This window comes from Nothoprocta perdicaria, unplaced genomic scaffold, assembly GCF_003342845.1.
Source record: "Nothoprocta perdicaria isolate Ctin4 unplaced genomic scaffold, notPer1 scaffold_29, whole genome shotgun sequence".
Taxonomy (NCBI): domain Eukaryota; kingdom Metazoa; phylum Chordata; class Aves; order Tinamiformes; family Tinamidae; genus Nothoprocta; species Nothoprocta perdicaria.
Genome location: NW_020455521.1, coordinates 3,896,758 through 3,919,892, shown reverse-complemented (window position 1 = coordinate 3,919,892; position 23,135 = coordinate 3,896,758). Strand labels below are relative to the sequence as shown.

Below are 23,135 nucleotides of genomic sequence, written 5' to 3'. Positions count from 1 at the left end.
TCCACTCAAATATGATTCCACGTCCAATTTCAAACACAAACACACCGCAGAACAAAGAATAAACTGTGAAGTAGAAAGGTTAAGGAGAGGGGAAATTATTGAAATTGCCCTCTACAAGTACAATGGCAATTACCTGATCACAAGGGAGAACAGATCTTGTGAAAAGAAGACAGATCAGACTGAACAAACCAAGAAAACTTCCAGAGAACTGCAGGTCTGTAACAGAGGCCAAGCAGGGTGATGGTCTGACACAGCCACATCATCGCTTGCAGCCCTCACGAGCTCCTCACCTGAAGCCACTAACTTCACGTAGGAGCAGTGGACCAGGAGGCTTTCATCTACCCCAGCACACCTCCRTCCGACATCCCCAAACCAGAAGCAGCAGCATCGATAGCACATCGATGAAACTGTGTGTGGTAGGTGTGAGGCGGACAACTCCTCAAGAGGTGGAGATGGTCGGAAAAGTTGGTATCTTTTGGGAAAGCAGGAAGGGCTTTAGGGGATCTTGGGAACTTGATTAAGTCCTACTGAATAATTCCTTTGTGAGTTTGKGATCCCTGCACATGGATTCAGGTAGGTAACAGTTCAACAGAGTGGAGGGAAATGTGATTCTCTCTTTACCAGCTAGACCTAAAGCAGCCATTTGATGCAGGAAGTTRATGCATGCTTAAGTTCAGATAACCACTTCATGTTGTTTGGCATTTCTATTAGGGAGATAAGAGGCTCAAAGGCTAATATTGCTGTTAGTCTATGGCTTTCTCTCTCTTTGAAGAAATGCAGAGAAAAGGCAAGGCTATATTTGTTAGTGTTTTATGCCAGAAAAGGAAAGTGGTTTAACTAAAGTTTTAAACAGATGTTTAGAGGGAGCAAGGTTTGGTCCTTTGGTTTGCCACTTTCTAAGCTGCAGAAAAACATTAGAAAAGAAAAGCAGTACCTTAACATTCTTGGAGCATTTTGAAAGGGGTGAGAAGGTTTTGCCAGCAGTCCTAGCTTGCCTTTTTCCTGTCTGCCTCACCTAAATTAGTACTAACTGATTGTAACTGAATACACTTTGAAAAATGAAACCACACAGTATGGTAGAAATGAGCACCCCTGTTATTACTATTACTAGAATTGCTTCAAGCCACAAATATAACTACAGAAATTGCTGCAAGGGGCTTATGACTGAAATACTGGCAGAGAAAGGATATTTTAGAAAATGCAGCACTGAGGATAATGTAATTTTTTATTTCCCCCACAGGTGTGTCAATTCAATTTATTGACCTTTGGGCTATGAGGCAAGACTTATCTGTTGGCTTCAACTTTGCTTAGGGAAAGAAAGGGAAAATGGTAGGGCTTGATATGGAAGCTTTATAGAATGAGACTTGGAAGGCTTGAGCTCATGGTCTTACTCCTGTTGAGGGTTTATTGGACAGACAGAGCACAWGAAAAATCTCACTTTGGAGTTATTCCTCAACACTCAAACTCTTGTGCATGCACTTCTATTTATTTATTTATTTTCTCCTACTTCCTCTGCTAAAGCAGAAAAGCCCTGGAATATATGTAGGAATTTTAGCGAAAGTCACCAAGTTTCAATGTGACAAAGTGACAAAAAGACAAAGTGACTTGCAGCCGAGAGAGATATTTAAAAAATTATCCTATTTCTTCTTAACTACACCTTGCTCTTTTCACCTACCATTCTCTTATCCCTGGTACCTCCAATCCATCACATCACATTCCTATCACATGAAACACCTCAAATCTGCATGACAAACAGGAGGAAAATAAAAAGAAAAAAAAGAAAAAAAAAAAAAGAAAAACCAAACCTTTACTTTCTCACAGTATCTGCGTGAAGCGCGGTGTGCACGAGAATCACATGAAAACTCTTGCTGTGAGAGTGAGCAGCCCTGTCTCACAGCAAAGGAAAGACAGAAAGAAGAAGGAAGGAAAATGAGCAAAAAGAAGAACAAGAAGCAAAGGGAGCAAATTATCCTTCAAGAATTTATCCAACAATTCATGGAGTGTGCTGTTTTTCTATTATTTAAAAAACATTATGTAAGAGTAATATGAAATAAACTTTTCCTGTTACCCGAGACAAATAATGGGAAACAAATGCCTGGCTCCAATGAGACAGATACGAAGAAAATGCCAATGGAGAGATTTTGGCAACACTGAGAAGACTTCAGAGCAGAGCATCTACAAGCAACATTTCCTCCTCTCCTCTGCCCAGTATGGGTTACAACTGCAATGATCACCACACACATATGCATGCTGTAACTCACAGCACTGCTGTCTTGATGCTTAATTTAAAACGAGAAAAAAAAGTATGTGAAAGAGGAGTTGCAAATGTAGCTTCCCCTATTTTGTTTCTTCAAGAATGTGTGTGTGTTTTATTTTTCTAGCTTAATATCTTTCATACAAGTAGAGAGTTGAGGGGAACAACACTAGGTTTGGCATAAACACCTCACATTTTTAATGAAAAGGGAGACTGGAGTGGCCTTTTTAAGTGGATGCCCTGCAGTCATGTACATCAGCCTCGCCAGCTGCACCTCGGYGTTTCACTGGAACCAGCCTTCCCCTCCCAAGAAGTCCAAGGATCCTGGGGGTGATGGTAGCAGCAGCACAGGCTCAACAGTGCCCAGCAGCTGCACGTTGCAGCTCACTGTATGTAAAAACTTGCACTTTCTCTTCTCTGAACTAAACTGATCTTATCAAACTAAATTTAAAAACCCTATAGAGTGAATGAGTAATGCTGCCCTGTCCTCATCTCAAAGGCAAAAACAATCCCCACCCCATTCTTTGGAAGGGAAGCATATGAACGTACAATTTTGCATTCAATACTTATTGTGGTACATGATAAATCTGAAACATTTTTATTGTTGTGATTCTTTCAGACACGTCAAGCAACTAAGTTACACTCTAAGTTCTTGATTCCACAAGCCCACAAGGAATTTTAGAAGGGAATGTGAGCCCAGAAACAGAGCTCCCACTCCCTCTCCCTCTCCTTAACCACCGAAGGAAAGCAAGCAAGCAGTTGTGTGTCATCCTTCCTGACACACATATGCACCATCTCTGAAATGTGGTGCACAGGAATGCACAGAGCATTATAGGAAGCAACCAATTATTATACGAGCAAAGATGCCCACGGGCTTTGGACAAAATTGGGGGAAGGGGCAGAGTCTTGCTGCAAGAGAAGAGGCTTCACGTAAACTGCATGAGAAAATGTGCAAGAAAAGCTTTCAACAAAAYGTATGAAGAAGAAGAAAAAAAGATGGAAGAAAATGGTTTCTTGTTCTTGACAAAGTGCATTGTCCCCCCTTGAAACATTTCTAAATTCCACCAATATTACCTGATTACCTAGGCCCYGTTGACACCAGAGAAAAGCACCACATTAAAAAATGTGTGAGCTGACATGTCTTAAAATTAGGACAAGGTGAAAATACAAGGTTACCATGAGGTATGAGGTATGAATAACAACAGCTGAATTATTTTTTAAGATGTTGGCTGCTGGTGGTTAATTGTAAGTGTCCCTACAAATAATTGGCACTAGTTATGTTTTCTAGTTACGACTTTCCTCTCTGTACAGATATCAGTTACGTTTCTCAGCACAGATGAAGTCCTCCCGAATAAACATGATCCAAGGCCTACCTTTACAGACTAGTATGTAGACATTTCTCCTTCTCATTCATTCTGTTTTCTCCTTGAATAGATGAGAACTTCCAGACTTTCTTTTTAAAAAATACATGGATGGAGATATAGCCCCAACCATTATTGGCTGTGGCTTTTTGTCTGTGATCTTTGTCTGTGACTGTATCTGTGATATAGTAAGGAATACAAGTTATTTTAAGTTTTACATCTCTCGGAATATTCACATGACTTCAATTTTACAACAAATTCAAAAGTTCCATCCACTGACCTGCATTGCCAGCAATACTAGGTAACTTTACTACTCTATTCATAGCAAATACTTACAGAGCTGAAGAAATTCAGTAAAATAGTGAAGAACACTGCATGAAACACTTGGAAACCAASTAGACATTTTTCCATCTCAAGGAAATCAGCCTTTCACGGGCAGATAGATTTGGGGATTCCTCCACCATGTCTTGTTGGGCTCAGCTACTTCACCAGTATAAAGCAAGCACCTTGACTTGTTTTATGCCTGTTTGTTCTAGGGAAAGCTAATGCAGAYAGACTGCTGAGGACAACGGGAGGTTAAAGAGAAATACCACATGGGAACAACTTAACTAAGTTTGGCTTGGGTTTTCTTGGYCCTTCGCATTCAGTTTTAACATTCACCAGTTGAACTTCTGCAGAAAGCCTGAAAATTTTTATCGGATTGTTATTAAAAAACACTGTGGGGTGTTTCTAGCAACTACCAGAGCATTTTATACAGTGTGCTGTATCAGGAGAAAGATCACTCAAGAAAAATAAAGCAGGAAGGCTGGAGGAAGAACAGCCATCTGTCAACTTTAAATTATAGGGCAGGAGAGTAAATAAGGTTTTAGCCATTCTCTCCTTTCCCTCCTTCAAGAATCATTTCCCACCACGAACACCCCCACCACACAGTTCAGTCACTGCATTTGATGCTGTGAGCTGCAGAGCTACTTGGGGACCTGAAGAACAATCCATAACGTTGTATGCTGTTCCTACAGTATTAAGCTGTCCAGAACAGCGGAGTATCTTACAGGTTCCTCAGGGATTCTGCTGCTGAAAGTAGTCCATGAGAAATTTTTTTGGAAAAGAAGAAAACAGAGGAATTACCAGGTCGTAATTAATCAGGCTGAAGATACAGAGTAGAGATAGCTTCCAATTTCTTAGCAATGTTTTCCCCATTAAAGCTTACAGTTGTCTTAAAAAAAAAATCAGGAGGAAATTGAAACCTCAGAGAGAGAACACTGCTTAAAGAAAAGCATTGCCGTAGATTACAGGGCTATGTTACTGGAAAGTGCTTGGACATTTCTTTCAGCTTCTGAAGCTCCAAAGTGTGCTCTCCTGTTGCACACATCATCACCCCACACAGCAACACAATTTTTTTCCTGCCATTAACCTGGTAGCCGCACATACCAACAACAGTAAGGAAGTGGAGAACACAGAGGAAGTTCCTCCTCTTCCTCTAGAGGAAGACAAAGACACTACATTCCACTGTGTTCMTGTTATTAGCAGCAAACATTTTTATCTATAATTTCCTTTAGCTATCATGGTGAGTTTGATTCACCAGTTACTTTTCAATTTCCTGTTAAACCCTGATTTAAAGCAACACAGAAGAGCAAAAGCCTTTCACTTTTTCAGCTCCAAAAGGGAACAAAGTCAGTAGCAGAATCGATGGATCCTGGGAGGTTTGCATTGCCAAGCTTTAAGAGGAGCATGTCCATTACTGTGCTGCATGGGAAGAAGAGAAATTGAATGAGCAGAAAAGAATTAGCAGACTTAAAAGGACATGAAATTTGACTCATCTGGCAGCTTAAGCCATGTTTGGATGTTTATATGGAATTTTTCTGTTAGTACTCTATATTCCTACTTTATTGAGAGCAGATCTCTAATTGTCAATTACAGGAAGCTTGCTTGTCAAGGGGATTTGCTTGGAAACAGTTAAGTCATGTTAGGATTCTTGGTGTTCTTTCCTAGGAAATCCATCTGTCCGATGGGGCTCACAGGTTCTTCCGACTGCTCAGGCTACACCCTCATTTATCACGGGAGAGTCTCCCCCAGCAATACATCCCGTCAGCACCATGCTCCCCACTTACAAACTCATACCATTCAGTAACGCCCTCATTTCCGTGTTACAGGTATCCTTACATGCAATCAACTACAATTTTGGTCCATTTTTTTTTTCTGAGCTATTCACAATGCAAGTTTTGGCTTCAATCTTCAAGCTTTATTCTTAAGCCTTGTTTAGAGTTATACTTACAGGAGCTTTACCCTGTAAGTATAAAAAATCCCTCTGTAGCAGCAAATGTCTCCAGACTCCTAACTCTGCATTGCTTTRCTTTCCTCATGTACAATAAAGCTTTCTCAAGTTGAGTTCTACTTCAGCATCTGAACATACTGGAACATGATACCAGTATTTCTCAGAAATACATTTATTGGCTGTTGGCAAAAGGCTTTGCATCAGGGTGTCCATATTTTCATTTTGACTATCGACTATAACCACATTAACATTGCCCTCTTTTCTATTCCAGCATCAGTACCTGCACAGCATCTCCCTAATCCAGAAACATCCCCTCTCCTCTGTCTTCCCTTTCAAGCATTTCCTTTCAGATGGCACAGCTCTGATCTCACTAATCTTAATTTTTATACTGTCCTTTTCACCTGCCTGAGAACTTATCTGGGATTCCCAGGAAACCCTTTCCTTTACCAACAAGCTCCTGCTATTCACAGTTCAGACCGAAGCTGCATTAACTGTTCTTTGCGCCCTCCTCTGAGCAATGCTCGAGTTGGAAATGAGAGACTTGCAGCACACAAAAGCCCCCCCATTGCCCCGCAAGGTGCTAATGCAGCAGAAATAGTAAAAGGCACGTGAGGTGCCTATTGCAAGTCTCCTCTTTCTGAAAACGGAGAGGTTGCAACTAAATGTTGGCAGAAACAAGAGTTTCTCAGACACGTTAGCTGCTCTTCTGGAACACAAGCACAAGGAATTTTCCTTTTTTAAAGAGGGGAGGGAAAGGAGGTGGGAGGAAACACAACAGTTTCCAAGCCTACAAAACTTACCTTTCAGCTGCTGTTTTCTTGTCAGTGATTTCGGCCATCSTTACCTAACATGAGTTGAATGGTCACCTCAGCTGTTGAGGTCTGATTTGCAGACAATAGCCACAGTTAATCCATCTTTAGCCACACATCTGGAATATGCATATTCCTTACATTAGAAAGGAAAACCCAAAAGGAAGGTTAACAGCAAGTTTGGTGACAACATGCATATGAAGAAACCTTAATATGTTACTTAATAAAAGGCTCACAACTAGACATTACAAAACTGGTATTTTTTATTTTATATATATATATATATATATATAAAACGTATACTACACACATACACACTATACACTATATATTACATAGTAACATTTAAGGGTTAATTCTGCACATCCTTTAATATCAAAATCTTTAAAGGCTTTTCAGGAATATATCTTGTCTCTAGTTCCTATTTAAAGCAAAGTCTAGATTTTGCTTGCCCCTTTTAAAAGCATCTTTGAGGGCTGCTTTACTGTTATTGCTGGAACACATGTCAATTATTAAAGAAAATTTCTTTTGGTTAGATTATATGGCATTTTGCTAGAAAAAGTCTTGTGTAGTTTCCAACATCAAAACTAATTCATGAATATTTATGCTTTCATGCTTCTGAGACGTAGCTGATGAAGTTAAAATACAGAATCACCCTTCATCAGTCAATTTTTATTTACTTTTTTTTTTTAAGAAAGGAAGCATAATAAAAATGCAGGAGAGTCTTCACTGAGGTGATTACGTTTTGATAGCCCTGCAGACAGGGCTTGCTTTCAGAAGCTCACTGAAAATATTGACAAGAACTGCAGATTCCCCTCTGTGCATGACAATTCTTGAAAGAATCAGCATTAGACAAAAGTAACTTATTCTCCATCCCATCTATACCTTTTCTGCCAGCTTTTAGCCTATTCCTGATTTATTAAGGATTGAGCTAAACTCACAAGGTATCAGTAGGATCTAAGAGGCACACAAATGACTTTTAGCTGCTACCATGAAGGAGGCATCATACAGCATCTCTCAGAASGACAGATGAGCTCCACCTAAATGGCCAGCAGTGAGCTCTTCAGTATCCTGCCACTAAAGGTTTGGAACTGCAGGTAAAAATGACAGAAAAAGCTTCTTTCTTCATGCAGCATTTCAACATATTTCAACTGAAAACTTATGTGCCCCAAAGGAATTAAATGATTCACTAACTGCAGATGGTCTTTGAATGAAAATGGTTAGTAATAGGATGTTTTTTCTTAATTTCTTTCTTCACTAAAAGAAAAAGCAGGAGGCAATTTATTACCATCTCCCTAAAGTAGCTGCTGCTTTCAGTGTTAGTCTGCATAATTGGACCTTCTTTTATGTGGCTGTATATTCAGTTAATTGCATATTTCTACAGAAATCATGGGACGTTTCCCCTAGAAGTCCCATTTATGCCAGTTTCAAGTCCTGCTAATTTGATGTTAAATTGTGTGGAACAAATTGCAGGTCAGCTACTTTTCAGTTGTATTAGACTTACTGGTATTCATTGATTTTCAAAATCCATACCACTTTCTTAGGTATACAAAAAAGATTTAGAAGGCACATTTAAAAAAAAAAATCCAAACCTTTTGTTCAAAAACTACATTTTGTGTGAATACCTACACCTATCTGTGCAACTGAAGCTTTTTTCAACCCATTTTAGATTAAAATATCCCACACTGAGCAAGATTGTCAATTCAAATTAATGACAAAACTCCAAGCAGTTCCATTATGAACAAGGCCCCCAGTTTCTGCCATAGCCTTGTTCACATCAAGTTGTATAGAAATACTCACTCTAAGCTTTTTTTCTTTCATCTTGCAGCTCCCATCCTGAATGTCCTAGACTGCAGCAAAACCTCAACACTTCTTTAAAACTCTTTAAACTTTACAGAATTCATTAATAATCCTACGTTAGTTCTGCTAATCCCTAAACTTCAAGGAGATGCGAAGTCTTTCATCAAAGAGGTATCGGTTCTTTATCTCTCCATTACAGCTCATCTGCAAAAATATTCTTTACTGTAAGGTGGAAAGAAGTCATTTTTCATCTTAAATTGAGTGTCAATACACATCTAGTTGCTCTATATACTCCTTACTACAAAACCCACAGTGAAAAAAAATGACATGAAATCACATTATATTTCAGGTTTTATTGAGGGCTAAATTGCTGTTGTTTAAAACAGGCATTGCACTAATTCTTATTTAACAGGACCAAAAAGACTTGTCTAATGAAGATGCACTTATGCAAGCTTTCAATATGCCAAATACATGCTATTCTGCACAGTTTATGCTGCCAACAAATGACAGCATTCTAGCTGCATGGCTTACATTAGATGCTCTTTTATACAACAGAAAGTGATCCTAAAATTTATCGCCTTCACCGGTTACACATTTTTGAAGTGTGTTACAATCCAAAAAAAAAAAAAATTTCCTTCTTCTCTGTAGTTATATACAGTATAAAATAAAACCTAAGGTTTGCGGTAGAAATGGGTATGATTTGATAATCATATCATGAGAGATAACATCAAAACTTATTAAATAAATGACAACAATTATGTTCTGAGATTAGATTCCAATTCAAAGCTGCGGTTACTGACACTGCAGCAGGACATTTTCCAGAAGCATGGAAAATATAAACAGTGAACCAGATCCTCCTGTTCTGCTTCCTGTTATGACTCCTACGGACAGGTCTAATCTCACCATACATCTGTATGGATCAGACATGTCTAACATCTCGCTACCTAGGCTTACTTTGCACTAGAGAAGCACTTCAATATGTTAATCTCAATGTGCCATAAATTTACAGAGGTACATGTAATGATAGTTACATTACTAAGACTTTCAAGTGGAAGAAAAAACTGCTGGTAAGAAAACGGACATGCAAATCAACTGTTAAAGAATACAGTAAAACTTAAAAACAGGAACAGCATATTGCAAAGCCAAAAACTGCAATCCCACAAAACAGTGACACAGCCTTTAATTTGCCAACCAAATCTGCATCCCAGGCACCACAAAGGTTGCCAAAATCCACCAGTGTTGCTGTACTGTCTTCCTGCACACCTCCAGCACCGAACACAGGCTCTGCAAGAGACTTCCTCAGCATCTTCAATAGGATAAACAGGGCTGGAACTACAGTTTTTAAAACAAGGTGCCAATACAGAGGTGAGCAGGAATTACAAGCCAAAACTTTTAGTTTTCTTTTCCTGATTCTAAATTGTCAAAAGAAATAAAGATCCTTTAAAATAAAACAAAAACAAACAACACCCTAACATCCTCACACAAAAAATATCTTTCTTATCAAGCAAGTTGATAAAATTCTCCTCTCCACTCTGGTTTCCTATTGAGGATTTTAGTGAGCCACAAAATTCTGCAAAACATCAAACAGTTCATGGATTTCTGAAACGATACATTAACAGTCAGAATARAGGCATAAAATCTGAAATGCATAGGCTACAATCTTTATTTTACTCCATTATTTCAAACAGCAAACAGCTGTACTAAAGATCAAAAGATTCAGCATATCAACCAAATAAGACAGATTTAATCCAACAAAACCTGCCTACTTTTCTCCATGCTCTGAGATGGCAAGAAACCTGGCCCTATGAGTAAGGACAGCAGGCAAGGTCGATGGGCAGAAGCAGGCTAAAGGGGAATCCGTGCAGGGCACTGTGGTCTGCCTGCCCTCTCCTCCCCACTGCAACAACACTTCTACATAGCAAACGGAAAAACAAAACACACAGAGTCTTGAAAACATCTAGGGCGTTTCTTAGAAGCAAATTTAAACTACTATAGTTGAATGCACCCCTTTAAAGAAAATACTTTTTTCACAATTTTGTGGGGGGCTTTTATACTTTTCAGAATTCTAAAAACATCACCACTCCCGTTTTCTTTTCTTTTTGTTCTGAAATATAGTGATCTGAAAGGCAAAACTTAACATATACTGGAGAACAGCAACAAACAAGTCAGTATGTGCAAATGCATTCTGTGAAGATGTTTTAGTCAATGCAGCTTGACAATTTGACAGTCAGCTTTCAAACAGAATTCAGTTATGCACCATGAACTCTTTTAAAAAAATATCAAACATTTAAATTTTAATTACAGTATTTATGTGACAGCATTCCTGTGCATCATAAAAAAAAAAAAAATAATGGGAGTAATAAACTTATATGATCAACACCGAGTTGCACAAGATTTTGTTAAGTTACACTGCAAGTATCCAAAATGGGGCATACCAGGCACTTTCAGCAAACTGCACAATTTCTCTAACATGATTAACAGCTTTGGAAAGAGGTGTCAGACTGGCAAAAAGCAGAAATGGTTACTATCAACCCAGTGTCCGCAAAACAATTATGTTTACCCAGTATGAAACTCGCCTCTGAGCTATCAGCCAAGTCAGCAACATTGTCAACAACTGAATGGCTGAATGACTCCTGCTTTTCCTCCCAGGCAAAAGAAAGGGCCTCAGCACAGCACTAGCTTCACCGAGAGGCTGCAGCAAGGAGGCTTAGGTGGTTATTACCTATTACATGACTGTTTTGCAAGCAAAGTTTTTGCCCCTCCAGAAACATTGTCTTTAACATTTTTAAAATTCTTAATATGGTAGTGGGGAAGCAGCCACAAATACAATCAAGACTGGAATGACTTAAGAGCTTTTAAAGCAGCTTCAGAAGTTTCCTACAATCTATAATGTCACACATGCTTTGGATAACTGGAATAAAAACAAAACACAGATGACTTAGAAAGGTAAAATCAACTGGTCCAAACCTGGTGCTTACTGTAAACCATACAATTTAACAGTGGCCCTTGCTRTTCAAAGCCTACATTGAAATGAAACCAGTAAAGAGGAGGAATTGTTTAGGAAAACATTTCTATAGACAGAAGCACTTTGAAAGTCAATATTTCAATATCCCTAAGTCAAAAATGCAATAACAGAACTCCACTAATGCTCAGTATCTTTACTAAGCAAAGCACATTATTATTACATAGCTCTGCTCTTCCTTGATTATTCCATTATTCCATAATTTAGTATACATACTGTTCTATTACAGTAGATGCTTAGCATTTATAAAGAATAGTAGCCTACAACTTAAAAATATTACTCAAAAATTGCCATTGGATTGTGTCTATGCATGAATCTACAATTAACTTCTGCAGTCAGGAAAAGGTCTTCCACAAAATCTGGCTCAACATAGTACTTTTAGACTTACACTCAGTGTGTATATAAAAATATCAAATAACCACCTGCACACACAGTCAAGAACCAGCTATCCTTTTCATGAATTATAAATGCTCTAAAAGGTGAAGGAGTTAAGAGCTGCAATTTCTGTGCTGGGATCATACCAAAAAAGACAAAAACAAAGTGAAATAAAATTTATTATAAAACATGTTGGAAAAGCAATGACTTTAGCTGAGTTCCTGCTATGCTGTTCTAGGAAAGACATAGCATGACTGAATACTTTCAGAAAAGCCAAAACGAAGTTATAGTGTACATATGTAGCCATATTAAAATCGCTTTCTCTTGATAATTTCAGGTTTCCAGCTGATAGGATGAGTTTCTTCAGTCTGAAGGGAAAAAAAGAAAAATTTTGTAAGTTTCAAGTTAAAAATATCCTTATCTGTAAYTAGGATTCAGTTTAAAATATTACCTATATAGGTTATAAAACCTATTTCATATACAGCTATACAGCTATATATATATATAGATGAAATTATAATAATAATGAAGAATAATTATAATAATAAAGAATATAAGCTTTTATATTAATTTACATCAAAGACTTATTGCATTGAAGACAGGCTCAGGTAGGTAAACAGAAACTATACGGTAACCTATCACCGATTCAAAATTTAGCACATTATTTTGGAATTGAGATGTTTATTCTGAATTCCTATCATCTACCTTCAATTTTTAATCCAGATCATATACAAAAGTTCAGTAAGTCTTTAAAATTTAAACTATCTTTGTTTAATACCTATCTTTTAATATTCTAAATGCAGTTCCCTACTGGTTTCAAAATTATGTATTTTTTTTATAATGAGATGTCTCTAAAGTGCATCACAAAGACTTTTGCAGAAGAATAGATGGACCTAACACTTTCTATAGTGGTATATATGAAATCAGGAATTCACAGACTAGCTGCTGCTGTTCTTTTTTTATGTAATTACATACTCTTTTCTATCATTAATGACAAGACCAACTGAACAAATCCACATGCATGACTCCTATGGCTATACAACAGTTCTTCCAAATTCACTGATTTCATGAAAATACGTTTAAAAAAATAACTTCAACATACAGCAGTTTCATCTTCTCTGTACACTTTTATGGTTTTATCAGCTTCGGCAGTTAGCAATCTGCTTTCTGACTGGTCAAAAATGCAAGCAAATATTCCTGATTCACTGTCCAAAGAGCCTGGCTGTACTGCTGCATGTACTCTCTGGAAATTATATCCAGTTCTCCAGTCCCAAAGATGCATAGTCCCATTATCAGCTGAAGGAGAGAAGGGGGGGGGAGGGAAAAAAAAAAAAGCATTATAACTTTAATCATTTTTTTCTTGTTTTTCTAAACAACTTTGTTTTGACAAACAAAAGTTGTCATAAATAGCTTTTTAGTGAGTCAGCAACACATTAACTGTAATGTTCATGTGGAATAACTCTGCACATCACATAGTAGTTTACTGTTTTCTCCTTCTTTCCTTCTCAAACAAGGAAGACCATTCCAGTTTAAGGTGGCTGCCATAAGTTTCCTCAGAAACACATCAAACTGCATCAGATAATCAAGAGGCAGACTAAGATACACGGCAAATGCAGCAAGATAGTTTGAAAGCAGAGATAAGGACTGAACTGTGAATCAGTTCCCTATTCAGCAGCTCTACAAAAATTGACCCAAWGAGATACCACCCTGTTAAAGGGATCAATCACAAATCTTCACTCCTGAATTTGTCAGAAAGGGACAAAGAACCTCGACAACATTCAGCTTAATTCAACCAGCTTAAAGCACTGTCGTCATTACTGCTAGCAGATTCAGCTAAAGCACACTCATGAATATCTGAGCTCCCTGTTCTGAAGCATGCAAGAAAAACAACTTCTTCAGTACAATGTGCTTCTAAGGTAAGCAACTCTACGGTAAGCTCAATTTATTTTAAGCATCAGCTTCTTTGAAGTTGTAGGCAACATAAGGATGTAAGATACTGTTTGSATCGACATTTTCTTAAAATAAAAAYCACACTCACGTACCCACACAAACACACAAAAGAAACAGAAAAGCAGTATTCTGATATGGAAAAAGAACAAGTTCACTACTTTCGAATGAATTTTGGGGCATGCAATTCAGTTAACACCAAAAAATATAAAGTCACCCTCTCCTTATGAAATGAAGCTTGTTCCATGATGCTCCATGAGCATCTTTGTCTAAGGCACTCCAGGCACAGGAAAGAAAGAAAATACTGAGAAATATTTCTCATTTTACCTCCTGAAACCAAAACTCCATCTGAATTTACAGCCAGTGTGTTGATAATAGCATTGTGACCAGAGAGGTTCTGAATGAAGTTTCCATCTGGGAATTTCCATTGTTTAATATTATCTGGAGAACCAGATGCGAATGTGTAACTGAAAGAAGATTAAGACATTAGATCAGAATTTATAATAAGGATAAATCAATGCCAAAGTAAGAAGAGCTGAAGTCCTTCATTAAAACTACTGATGAACTAGTTGCAAAGTTACTTAGCACTACATCTGCTCTGCTGAAAACTATTTTGTGTGCAAAGTGATTTTATGAAATTACAAATGAGAAYAGTAATTAAAGAATTTTTCCTTTAYATTCTATGAATTATCTGAATCTCATAAATCACAAAGTTCTCCTGTGGCATATAGTGGTGAAAATATGTAAATAAACCTTAAAAATACCCTTTAAGTTTTGGAGAGTGTAAAAAGCTAACATKCTTATCCATAGTTATTCAGTCAAGTTTTCAAGAATATGGGTATTATCAGGTATGAGAGAGAAAAAAGGGGAAAAATGTATTTCCTCACTTTAACATACACATTAACATGTTAGATTGGCAGCATATATAAAAGCCTTTAGCAATATTGTCAACTGCCACTGTCACAAGCAATTTGCTGCCTAATTAATAAATCCTGTATTTTTTTTTACCCTCTGCTTTTATAGAGATTTATCAGACCATATAACTGTTGACGCAACAAAATACAGCATCTTAAATCAGAACATCACCATCATCTGCTTTAAAGTTTAATTACATACATAAGTCTTTCTGCAAGACCAGTTATTTGAAGTATCCTGTGCAATGAACCACAGATTAAAAAAAAAAAATCCCTTGCAGCACTTCCTGTTTCCTTCGGCATTATACACACACAGATCATTTTAGTTTCTTTTTTCCTCACTTTCTACTAAAAAACTTTCAATTACATAATTTAGTCCCAGGAAGCCCAGTGTCACAGATCTCTCAAAACCTCATCAAAGCACTTGTAAAAAGTTCTGTGGAGTAAGAATAAGAAATTCTGGGAATTTCCAACATACACCAACATCAGTACTTGGAGAACGGAATCAGTGTATTAAAAGCTTTTGCAAACAAATATTTTATTAGTGTGTACATTTTAAACCCTTCCAAGCACTTCTTTCATTAGTTACTCCTGTCACATTAACTTTGTCACTGTCCACTGTTACAAGCTATGAAAGAAGARAAAAAAAAAGAGGAAAGCTTACTGTCTTGGATGTAGTACAACTGCTCTTACAGATTTCTTGTGRTTTGTTAAAGTAACACGAGTTTTTCCTGCYACTAAATCCCAGAGCCTTATTGTAGTATCATGACTGCCTGYAAAAATGACAAAAAAGAACATAGTAAAAGGCATTAGATTAATCCTTTTGTTTTCATAAGACAGGCAAATTTCATCATGTTAGAGACAAAATTACCGTATCTTAACTACCAAAAATGAAAAAAAAAAAAAAAAAAGAAAAAAGACGAAAACTCCCTAAGCGAGCCCTGAGCTCTTTACTATTAATACAGCCTCAAAAGTAAAATGTGCTGGGTGCTAACAGTCTTCAGCCAGTCTTCAGCACTACTAGAAATGTTTAGAAAAATCAGAGGAATATTTTATGCAATTTGAAATGCAAGAAGATTTAAGTAGTTACAAAGCAAAACTGGATTTTGACACAGTGAGAAATAAGTAGCTCATATTTAACCATGGAACTAGACAGTTAACTGGATGAACAATTACAAAAGAGTTATTTTTACACAAAATACAAGGACTCAATTGCATTATAACAAAAATTTATRAACTTCAAACACAGGAAACAGAAAAACAATTTTTTAAAGCAATGCACAAGTATATTTGCTTAAGCATACCATTAATAGCACAAAAAATTATACAGCTCACTTAACAGAAAAATAAGAGAAATAAATGAATTAACAGATGACAACACTACCTTCATCACATCACAGAACAGATATATTCATTATTGCTGTATARATTACATGACTGAAAAGCAACCATTGGGTACACTACCTGTAATAATTTGTGGTTCTGGAGCTTGACACTTCACTGTTGCAACTGCATTTGTGTGCCCTGACAGCGTGTGCACACTGGCTTTTGTCCTCACATCCCATATCTACGAAACCACAGTAAGTTACAGAGATCAAGAAAAGATGCATATTCAATATATTTTAGGTACTGTTAACAACTCTAAGAAATTCTTGTCATAGTTCTACAGCTAAAAACACAGTATTTAGTTGGGCTCTTATCACCACAGAATTGCTTTGAGTGGCAAATTACAAGGAGTAGAGAGTCTAGTACTCAATTTGTATGATATATAAATAGCTCATTCTCAAGCTATACCATCTTCTAAAAACAAGAAATGAAGTGATTTTATAACAAAGCCTACCTACCCAATCAAGTARAACATTCTCTTGAAGTTACACTACATTTGCCTATAGTAGGGGTACAATAAAATGCTTAATGTTTTTATCTACGTAGGAGACAGAGTTACAAATTCGACTTCATTTTTAATCTTTGATACATATTTAATCTTTGCTACCTACTTACTTCTATAAATGAAGGTGCTAAAACAAAGTTCTACTTACTCGTGCTGTTGAATCTCTGCTACATGTCACCAGTACATCTATTGTTGGATGCAAGTCCAAACCATAGACAGCACTTAGGTGACCATGATAATGTCTGATGACCTAGATAGAGGTGGGGGAAGGGGGGAAAAAGTTTAACTGGATACTTAAAAAATATATTTCAAGTGTTTTGATTTTTACCTTTTTACCTCTATCAATTAACTCTGATTAAAGAGGCTAAAGCTCACCTTATTGTATTCAAGATCCCAGCATTTCACTTGTTTGTCTTCTCCACAAGAGAACAGGTACGGACTTCTTGCACTTACTATCACCCCTCGCACAGTACTGATGTGTCCCGTCAAAGACAATTTTAATTTGCCACTAGCAAGGTCCCAAATCTGCATCAAAATATTTTGAGACAGATGAGTATAAAGCTACATAAAGGTTGCCTGGGTAAATATCCTAGGTAAAAAAAAAGAACAAGCTKGATTGAAATTAGTATTTCTTGGAATTTGTGACATAAATGTTTGCTAACTACTACCATATGATGTGTAAGATCTCAAAAAGAAATAATACTACAACAAATCTTCTTGTAACTAGGTAACAAAAGGGAGAAAAGGGGGAACAATACATTCTGTACACACTAATAAGAAACTGTTTCCAGGGGCTGAAAATATTTCTAAACRGCATGAGCAAGACAACTAAATTTGTCGGTAGTTTCTTGCAACCCCTTACCTTTATAGTTCTGTCAGCTGAGCCAGTAACAAACCATTGATTTCCTGGTTCTACTGCAATGCATCTCACCCAGCCCAGATGACCACTGATAACCTTTAGGCAAATAAGAAATTTGGAAAAATCAGAAATAAACATATCTGTCAATGTAATTTTCCTTCTTTACCACTGAAACTTAAGAAATGCATGTTCCTCTGGAAAGTCAAATCTGAGAAGAGCTTGATTTTTAGCTTTGGTTCTACTTTGGTAAATTTCTGGTAGTCTCTTGTCCTTTCATTAATGTCGTAAAGCTGACCTAAAGAACTTGTACTGGGGTTTAAATCCTGCACCACTAAGTCATGGTCTCAAATCCTTTGAGTCCGTAATACAGTGGCTCAACACTTCAGACTTCACAGAGAAAAAATATATTTAAATACAACTACTGTATAGTGCTTATACAATAACAAGCACTGCATAAGCACTAACTACTGACTGGAGAAGACAAAACTTTTTAAAGATTTTATCACGCTACAGATAAACCTACATAAACAAAATTGTAAAATCAGTAACATTCACAGAATGAAAAAAAAGGTTCTAACTAATCTTGTTATTAAAAGGAAAAAGTATGCATACAAATCAGGCATGATCCCTTTTCATTTGAATCACAGAATGCTTAAAGTTGGAAGGGACCTCTAGTTAGAAGAGATCATCTAGTCCAATCCCCCTGCTCAGACGGAGACATCTAGAGCACATGGCACAGGGTCACATCCAGGCAAGTTTTGAAGATCTCCAAAGAAGGAGACTCCACAGCCTCTTCGGGCAGCCTGTGCCAGTGYGCTGTCACCCTAACAGTAAAGAAGTTCATTAGACTTCATTTTTTTTTTCCATTTCATGAATGAGAAAAATAAATCTAAGCTTTGCAGTCTTTATAAAACATAAAAGATTTGCTTATTTTTGTGTCCATGATCTTAAGTTCTTAACTTACTCTGTACAGTTTCCAAGGTGGATGCCACTGAGGCTTGGGCATGGTTGGTGCTTTCTTTGCCATTAATGCTGAATTTTTGTTTCCACCTGCTTCCATTACAGCCTATAAATTAAAAGGAAGGTTACTTTTATGTTTTAACTCTTCATATAAAGCCTAAAGCCTCCTTATTGCGACATCTCAAAACTGATTAAATGTATTTATTCCCAACTCCAGTGAAGCTGGAAGCAATTCGGTGAACACGGCCTGCTTTGAGAGCAGAAGCCTCATCCATGACTAACTCACCATGGCCACGCCAGGAGGCTGCGAGCGCTCGGCCATTCCCGCATGCCTGTAGATGTCACCCACGCCAGCCGCGGTGCGATTCGCATCCAACCTAGGTGTCGTGAAAAAAATGGTAACTCGCTAGAATCAACCTTGTGCTTTCACAAAGTAGAGGCACAAAGTGTGCAAACACACAGCTGAAAGTCTTCCCTTGCATCTAATTGGGTTTTTCTATTGTCTCTCCCAACATCCGATAACACTGTACAGAAAAACAATGTCCACCCATGCTAAAAAGACTTTTTTTAAAATAATGTAGAGAAATACAATACTCTAGATATGTTTATCCCAGCTTTTGCATTTTTTCCTTGAAATGCCTATAAATTRCAGAAATATTAATGAAGCAACCTGAAAGTACCTGGACTGAGATGGAGGAAGTGCTACAGCTAATGCCTGGGCTGCAGATTCACTAGGCATCCTCTGAATCTTAGTATCTGCTGTCAGCGCCACACCTTAAAAGAAAATACAGTAAAACTAAGACCAATCTGTTAAAAAGAAAATACTATACAAATAAACACACATGTACACATACACCTGTGTAAAAGTGTTTATCACACCTCTAATATTAAATCTTGCCATTCGCTGACATTATTATTCATAAATACGTGGCAAAGCTGCAGAAATGATTTTTTATTTTGATCCAAACACTCCTTGTCTTGATTTTGTACATATATGCACACACATACAGATAAGTACACGATTTCTACAGTAGGAAGCGGTCTGATTCTGTCAGAGGAAACAAGTGAAGCCTAGCTTGTGGATTAGAAAAAGGACACTTTCATCAAAACAGTGGAACTGTAAACATCACAGTTCCAACTGTGATCACAGACAGAAACAATTTTGCTAAGTATGCCCCTTATTGTACTTTATTTTTATGTAGTCTCTATGTGCCCCATGAAGCGGGGCAAGAACTACAGAAGATTTGGTTAGAATTTCAGACTACAATTGATAACTTATATTCTTGTTCTAAGAACAACATGTCACTTTTTCCACAAAAAACAATAGTTTGAGACAAACTGGTCAATGAATTTCATACCAATTTATCTATTTCCCTYCCAGACCAAATCTCTGGCAATTGACAACAAAGACAGTATTTGGGTAAGATGCCCATGTAAAACAACAGCAAAGAAACCTAGTTTTTAACCTTGACATAGCTGGCTCTATTAAAAGAGCAATGAACTTGAGGAAACTTGTGTGAATCAGTCTTGTCCCCACAGTCACAGGAAAATATGCAGGTTACTTTTAAGGACCAAAGGTCTGCTGAACACCTTCTAACTTGCATCAAGCCAGACAAGATTTCCCATACCGCTTAAAATAAATTTAACTGTTAGTAGTAAAAGATCAACAATCAAAATTAAACCATCACAAAGAGAGAGCAGGAACCATCAATTAAAATGACAAAAAGCAAGAGCCAATAATAACAACAGAAATACAACCCTTGCAGACATGCACCAAACCAAATGACACCAGAATTATCTGACACTAACAACCCTTTTCAGAGGAAAGGTGCTGATACCTACATCTTTTTGCTGTACTGATGAAACACACAGCACATTTTTCCTTATGTGTTTCACTTCCTTCTGTCTCCCAAAACAAATGAAAGCCTCATAGCAAGCACACATGCGACAAGGCATGCCACGGTATAGTGAGAAGAAAGCTGTTTCCTCTGCACCTAAATCCTGCTGGCACCTCCTAATCTGGAACATTTCTCAGCCACAAAACTCTCTACATCAGTACCAGGAAAGAGGCAAATGGCAGATCTCATTACTATCAACTATGGATTCACAGTAACTTGAAGCTTCCGAGGAACTGAATGATGTCCAATTTATACAGGAAAGGAAAACACAAAACAAACAAAAAAAAAAACAACAGCAAAAACAGCAACAAACTTGCTTACCAGGCCCAGGTGGGTATGGATGTGTACCAGTTATCACATAGTCAAGTTCCTGTCCTAAAAAACAAAAGAGTTTCTTAATAACAAATAATAGTTTTACTTTAAACTACATTGCAAGTGACATGGTCAAACAGGAAATTGAAGAAAATCAGAGCAAGCCATACATAACATCAACCCTATGTACCATACAACACTTACTTGAAATGCACGTGTTTTGGTTATCCCAGTTTTCTAGAAGTGACTAGTCAAATACCATTTTTAAATCGTCATGCCACTGCCTGCTATCAAAAAGGAACTCATTCTCAAGAGAAAAACTTCTTTATGTTGCCAAAAATGCCTTTCTGAAGTAGATAACTCTGCTTCAGTAAACCTCTACTAAAATAAGGCATTTGGTATTCTTTTTTAAAAGAAGTTTCACATAGTTTTGATAATTAAATGAAATTTCATTTAATTTCAATTTTCAATTTTCAAAAACTTTCWTTTTAATGAAATTAAATTTCATTTAAAAAGAAATTTAGATAATTTCATAGTTTTGATATTTTTAACTTAATGGTTTCCCATCTTAAATGTATAATCAAAAAAAAGACGACAAAATAGAATTAAAGAGATTTTTCTACTTTAATAGCGGCACACATAAGAAAATCTGAAAAAAAAATCTGCAACACTTAAACAAAAATGCATATCCTTAACCATCACCAAACTGTAAAAARGAGAAATACATTGCTGATCTTATTTTTCCATTATCAAAGCACAATGCACATTATGTTGGTCAATTACTGTCAAAAATACACAGTATCACACAATTCCATGAGTTCTAGCAAATCTTTTCCTTGTTCTAAATCACTAACATCACATCTCCAGCCAGAACCCAAAGATCAATGACAAACAGTTGTTAAGATTTACTTTTATATCCATGACAAATTAACATCATGATCCTGAGATTTAACAGTGAGACTGTCTTGTACAAAACCAAAGGCAAACACACAACGAGAGGAAACTGACCTTGATTTCCAGAATATTGTTTATGTCCATAAGGATCCCCAGCRTTTGCGCCTCCTTTCTCCCTCAAGTTTTCCTTCAGGGTGGGCATATGCAACACCGAGCCGTACTCTGTACGCAGCTTGACTGACATCTTCACTTTGTGACTGGTGGAAGAGCAAAGCATATTCAAGCCTAATTTGGGGTTGTTATTAAATTTTGAAGTATTTTGCTACTTACTCTACAATCCTCAAGTTTTCTTCCCTTAACACCACACTTCAATTCTATAAAACCTGCTGAATTTCTGACTTGGCTACAGAAATCACTACCAATAACAAATATGTACCAGTAATTCACTAATTACAGCACATACCTTTCTTCATCTAGTGGTATAGGCTTGGCATTATCAGCTACAAACATGTCATGGGTTCTCTTCARTGATCTGAACACCAGAGTGTGCACAGAATGCTTCTGCACTTCCTGAAAATAAAGGAATGCACATTTAAGTACATTTGGCCACAGCTGAATAGATTGAAAACAAYGATAAAAGTTGAACAAAGTAGCAAYCTGAGGCTCTAATGGTGTTGAAAGATATGATGTTATCTAGTTTGCTGAAMACAGCCTTCTTGGTATATGCTAAAATTAAAGTTCATCCCTTAATTCTTTTATTTATGTTTAGTCAACTCCTCCTTTCTGGAAAGCTCTAAAATTAAGAAAAACAGGTCAAAAACTTTGATCAAACTTTTGCTCTGGCATCTATGCCATAAATACGCATGCATACATGCACGCTGTTCCTTCACACCTGCCTGCTCTGTTTTTATACGCAGGCAATGAAGTAACCGGTTCTGAAAACGCTCCCGTGGGTTCTRCTCCGCTATCTCCCCGCCAGTCCAAAGCGCGGCGCCCCGCACCACTTTTCGCAGCGGCACCACCGCACGGCACCGAAGCGCCCGTATTCCCGCGCGGCCGCAGGCGCTGCTGAGCCCGGCCTCACCTCCACCATGGCGCCGGCCCGCTCCAACGGCCGCAACCGCCGCCGCCGCCGCTCGCGATGGAGGCACTTCCGGCGCCTGCCCCTGCGCCGCACCGGAAGTGGCGTGCCGCCTGTGCGCATGCGCGCGCGTGGAGCACTAGGCGGGAGGCGGAGGGCGCCACTCGCCATTTCCTGTCCTAGGAGCCGCGAGTTCGAGTCCCGCTGGGGGGTCGGTTGCCGCGGTGGTGGGACACTCGTGTCCAGACGCGACCCTCACCGTGGCCGCGGCCACGGGAAGACCCGCRCACGGCGGAACGGCACGTGTGCCAGTGTTTGGAGGCTAGAAACGCTGAGCGTGGCGCTGCGCTGCGGCTAGCGGGCAGCAGGGAGCAGCATGGGGCTTCGTGACCCGCCGCGGCGGCTCCCGCAAAACGCCCCGCCGGGAGCGGGATGTGCGCGCCCCGTCACGGGTGGTGTGGGGCCGTTCGTGCCCGTTTCRGTGTG

The 23,135-nt window shown here is 38.0% G+C and overlaps 2 protein-coding genes across 2 annotated transcripts in view; both read right to left on the bottom strand.

Annotated features, from left to right (window-relative positions):
• DCHS2 (dachsous cadherin-related 2) overlaps nt 1–6,725 on the bottom strand; it is a 94,448-nt gene extending 87,723 nt beyond the window's left edge. Inside the window, exons 1-2 of the mRNA XM_026041628.1 lie at nt 6,688–6,725; nt 4,206–4,297 (exon numbers count right to left, since the gene is read on the bottom strand). Of these exons, the coding sequence (XP_025897413.1) occupies nt 4,206–4,297; nt 6,688–6,725 (130 nt within the window). The remainder of the gene's footprint in view (nt 1–4,205; nt 4,298–6,687) is intronic.
• Nucleotides 6,726–10,255: 3,530 nt separating this feature from the next.
• Nucleotides 10,256–22,685, bottom strand: PLRG1 (pleiotropic regulator 1). Its single transcript, XM_026041636.1, has 15 exons — nt 22,653–22,685; nt 22,032–22,138; nt 21,683–21,825; nt 20,684–20,737; nt 19,145–19,238; nt 18,751–18,841; nt 18,469–18,570; nt 17,508–17,600; nt 17,021–17,170; nt 16,794–16,895; nt 16,219–16,321; nt 15,419–15,527; nt 14,168–14,307; nt 12,996–13,189; nt 10,256–12,261 (listed from the first exon to the last, which is right to left on the bottom strand). The coding sequence occupies exons 1-15, from the start codon at nt 22,659–22,661 to the stop codon at nt 12,202–12,204; spliced, it is 1,551 nt and encodes a 516-aa protein (XP_025897421.1). The 5' UTR covers nt 22,662–22,685; the 3' UTR covers nt 10,256–12,201.
• Between the last annotated feature and the right edge of the window lie 450 nt (nt 22,686–23,135).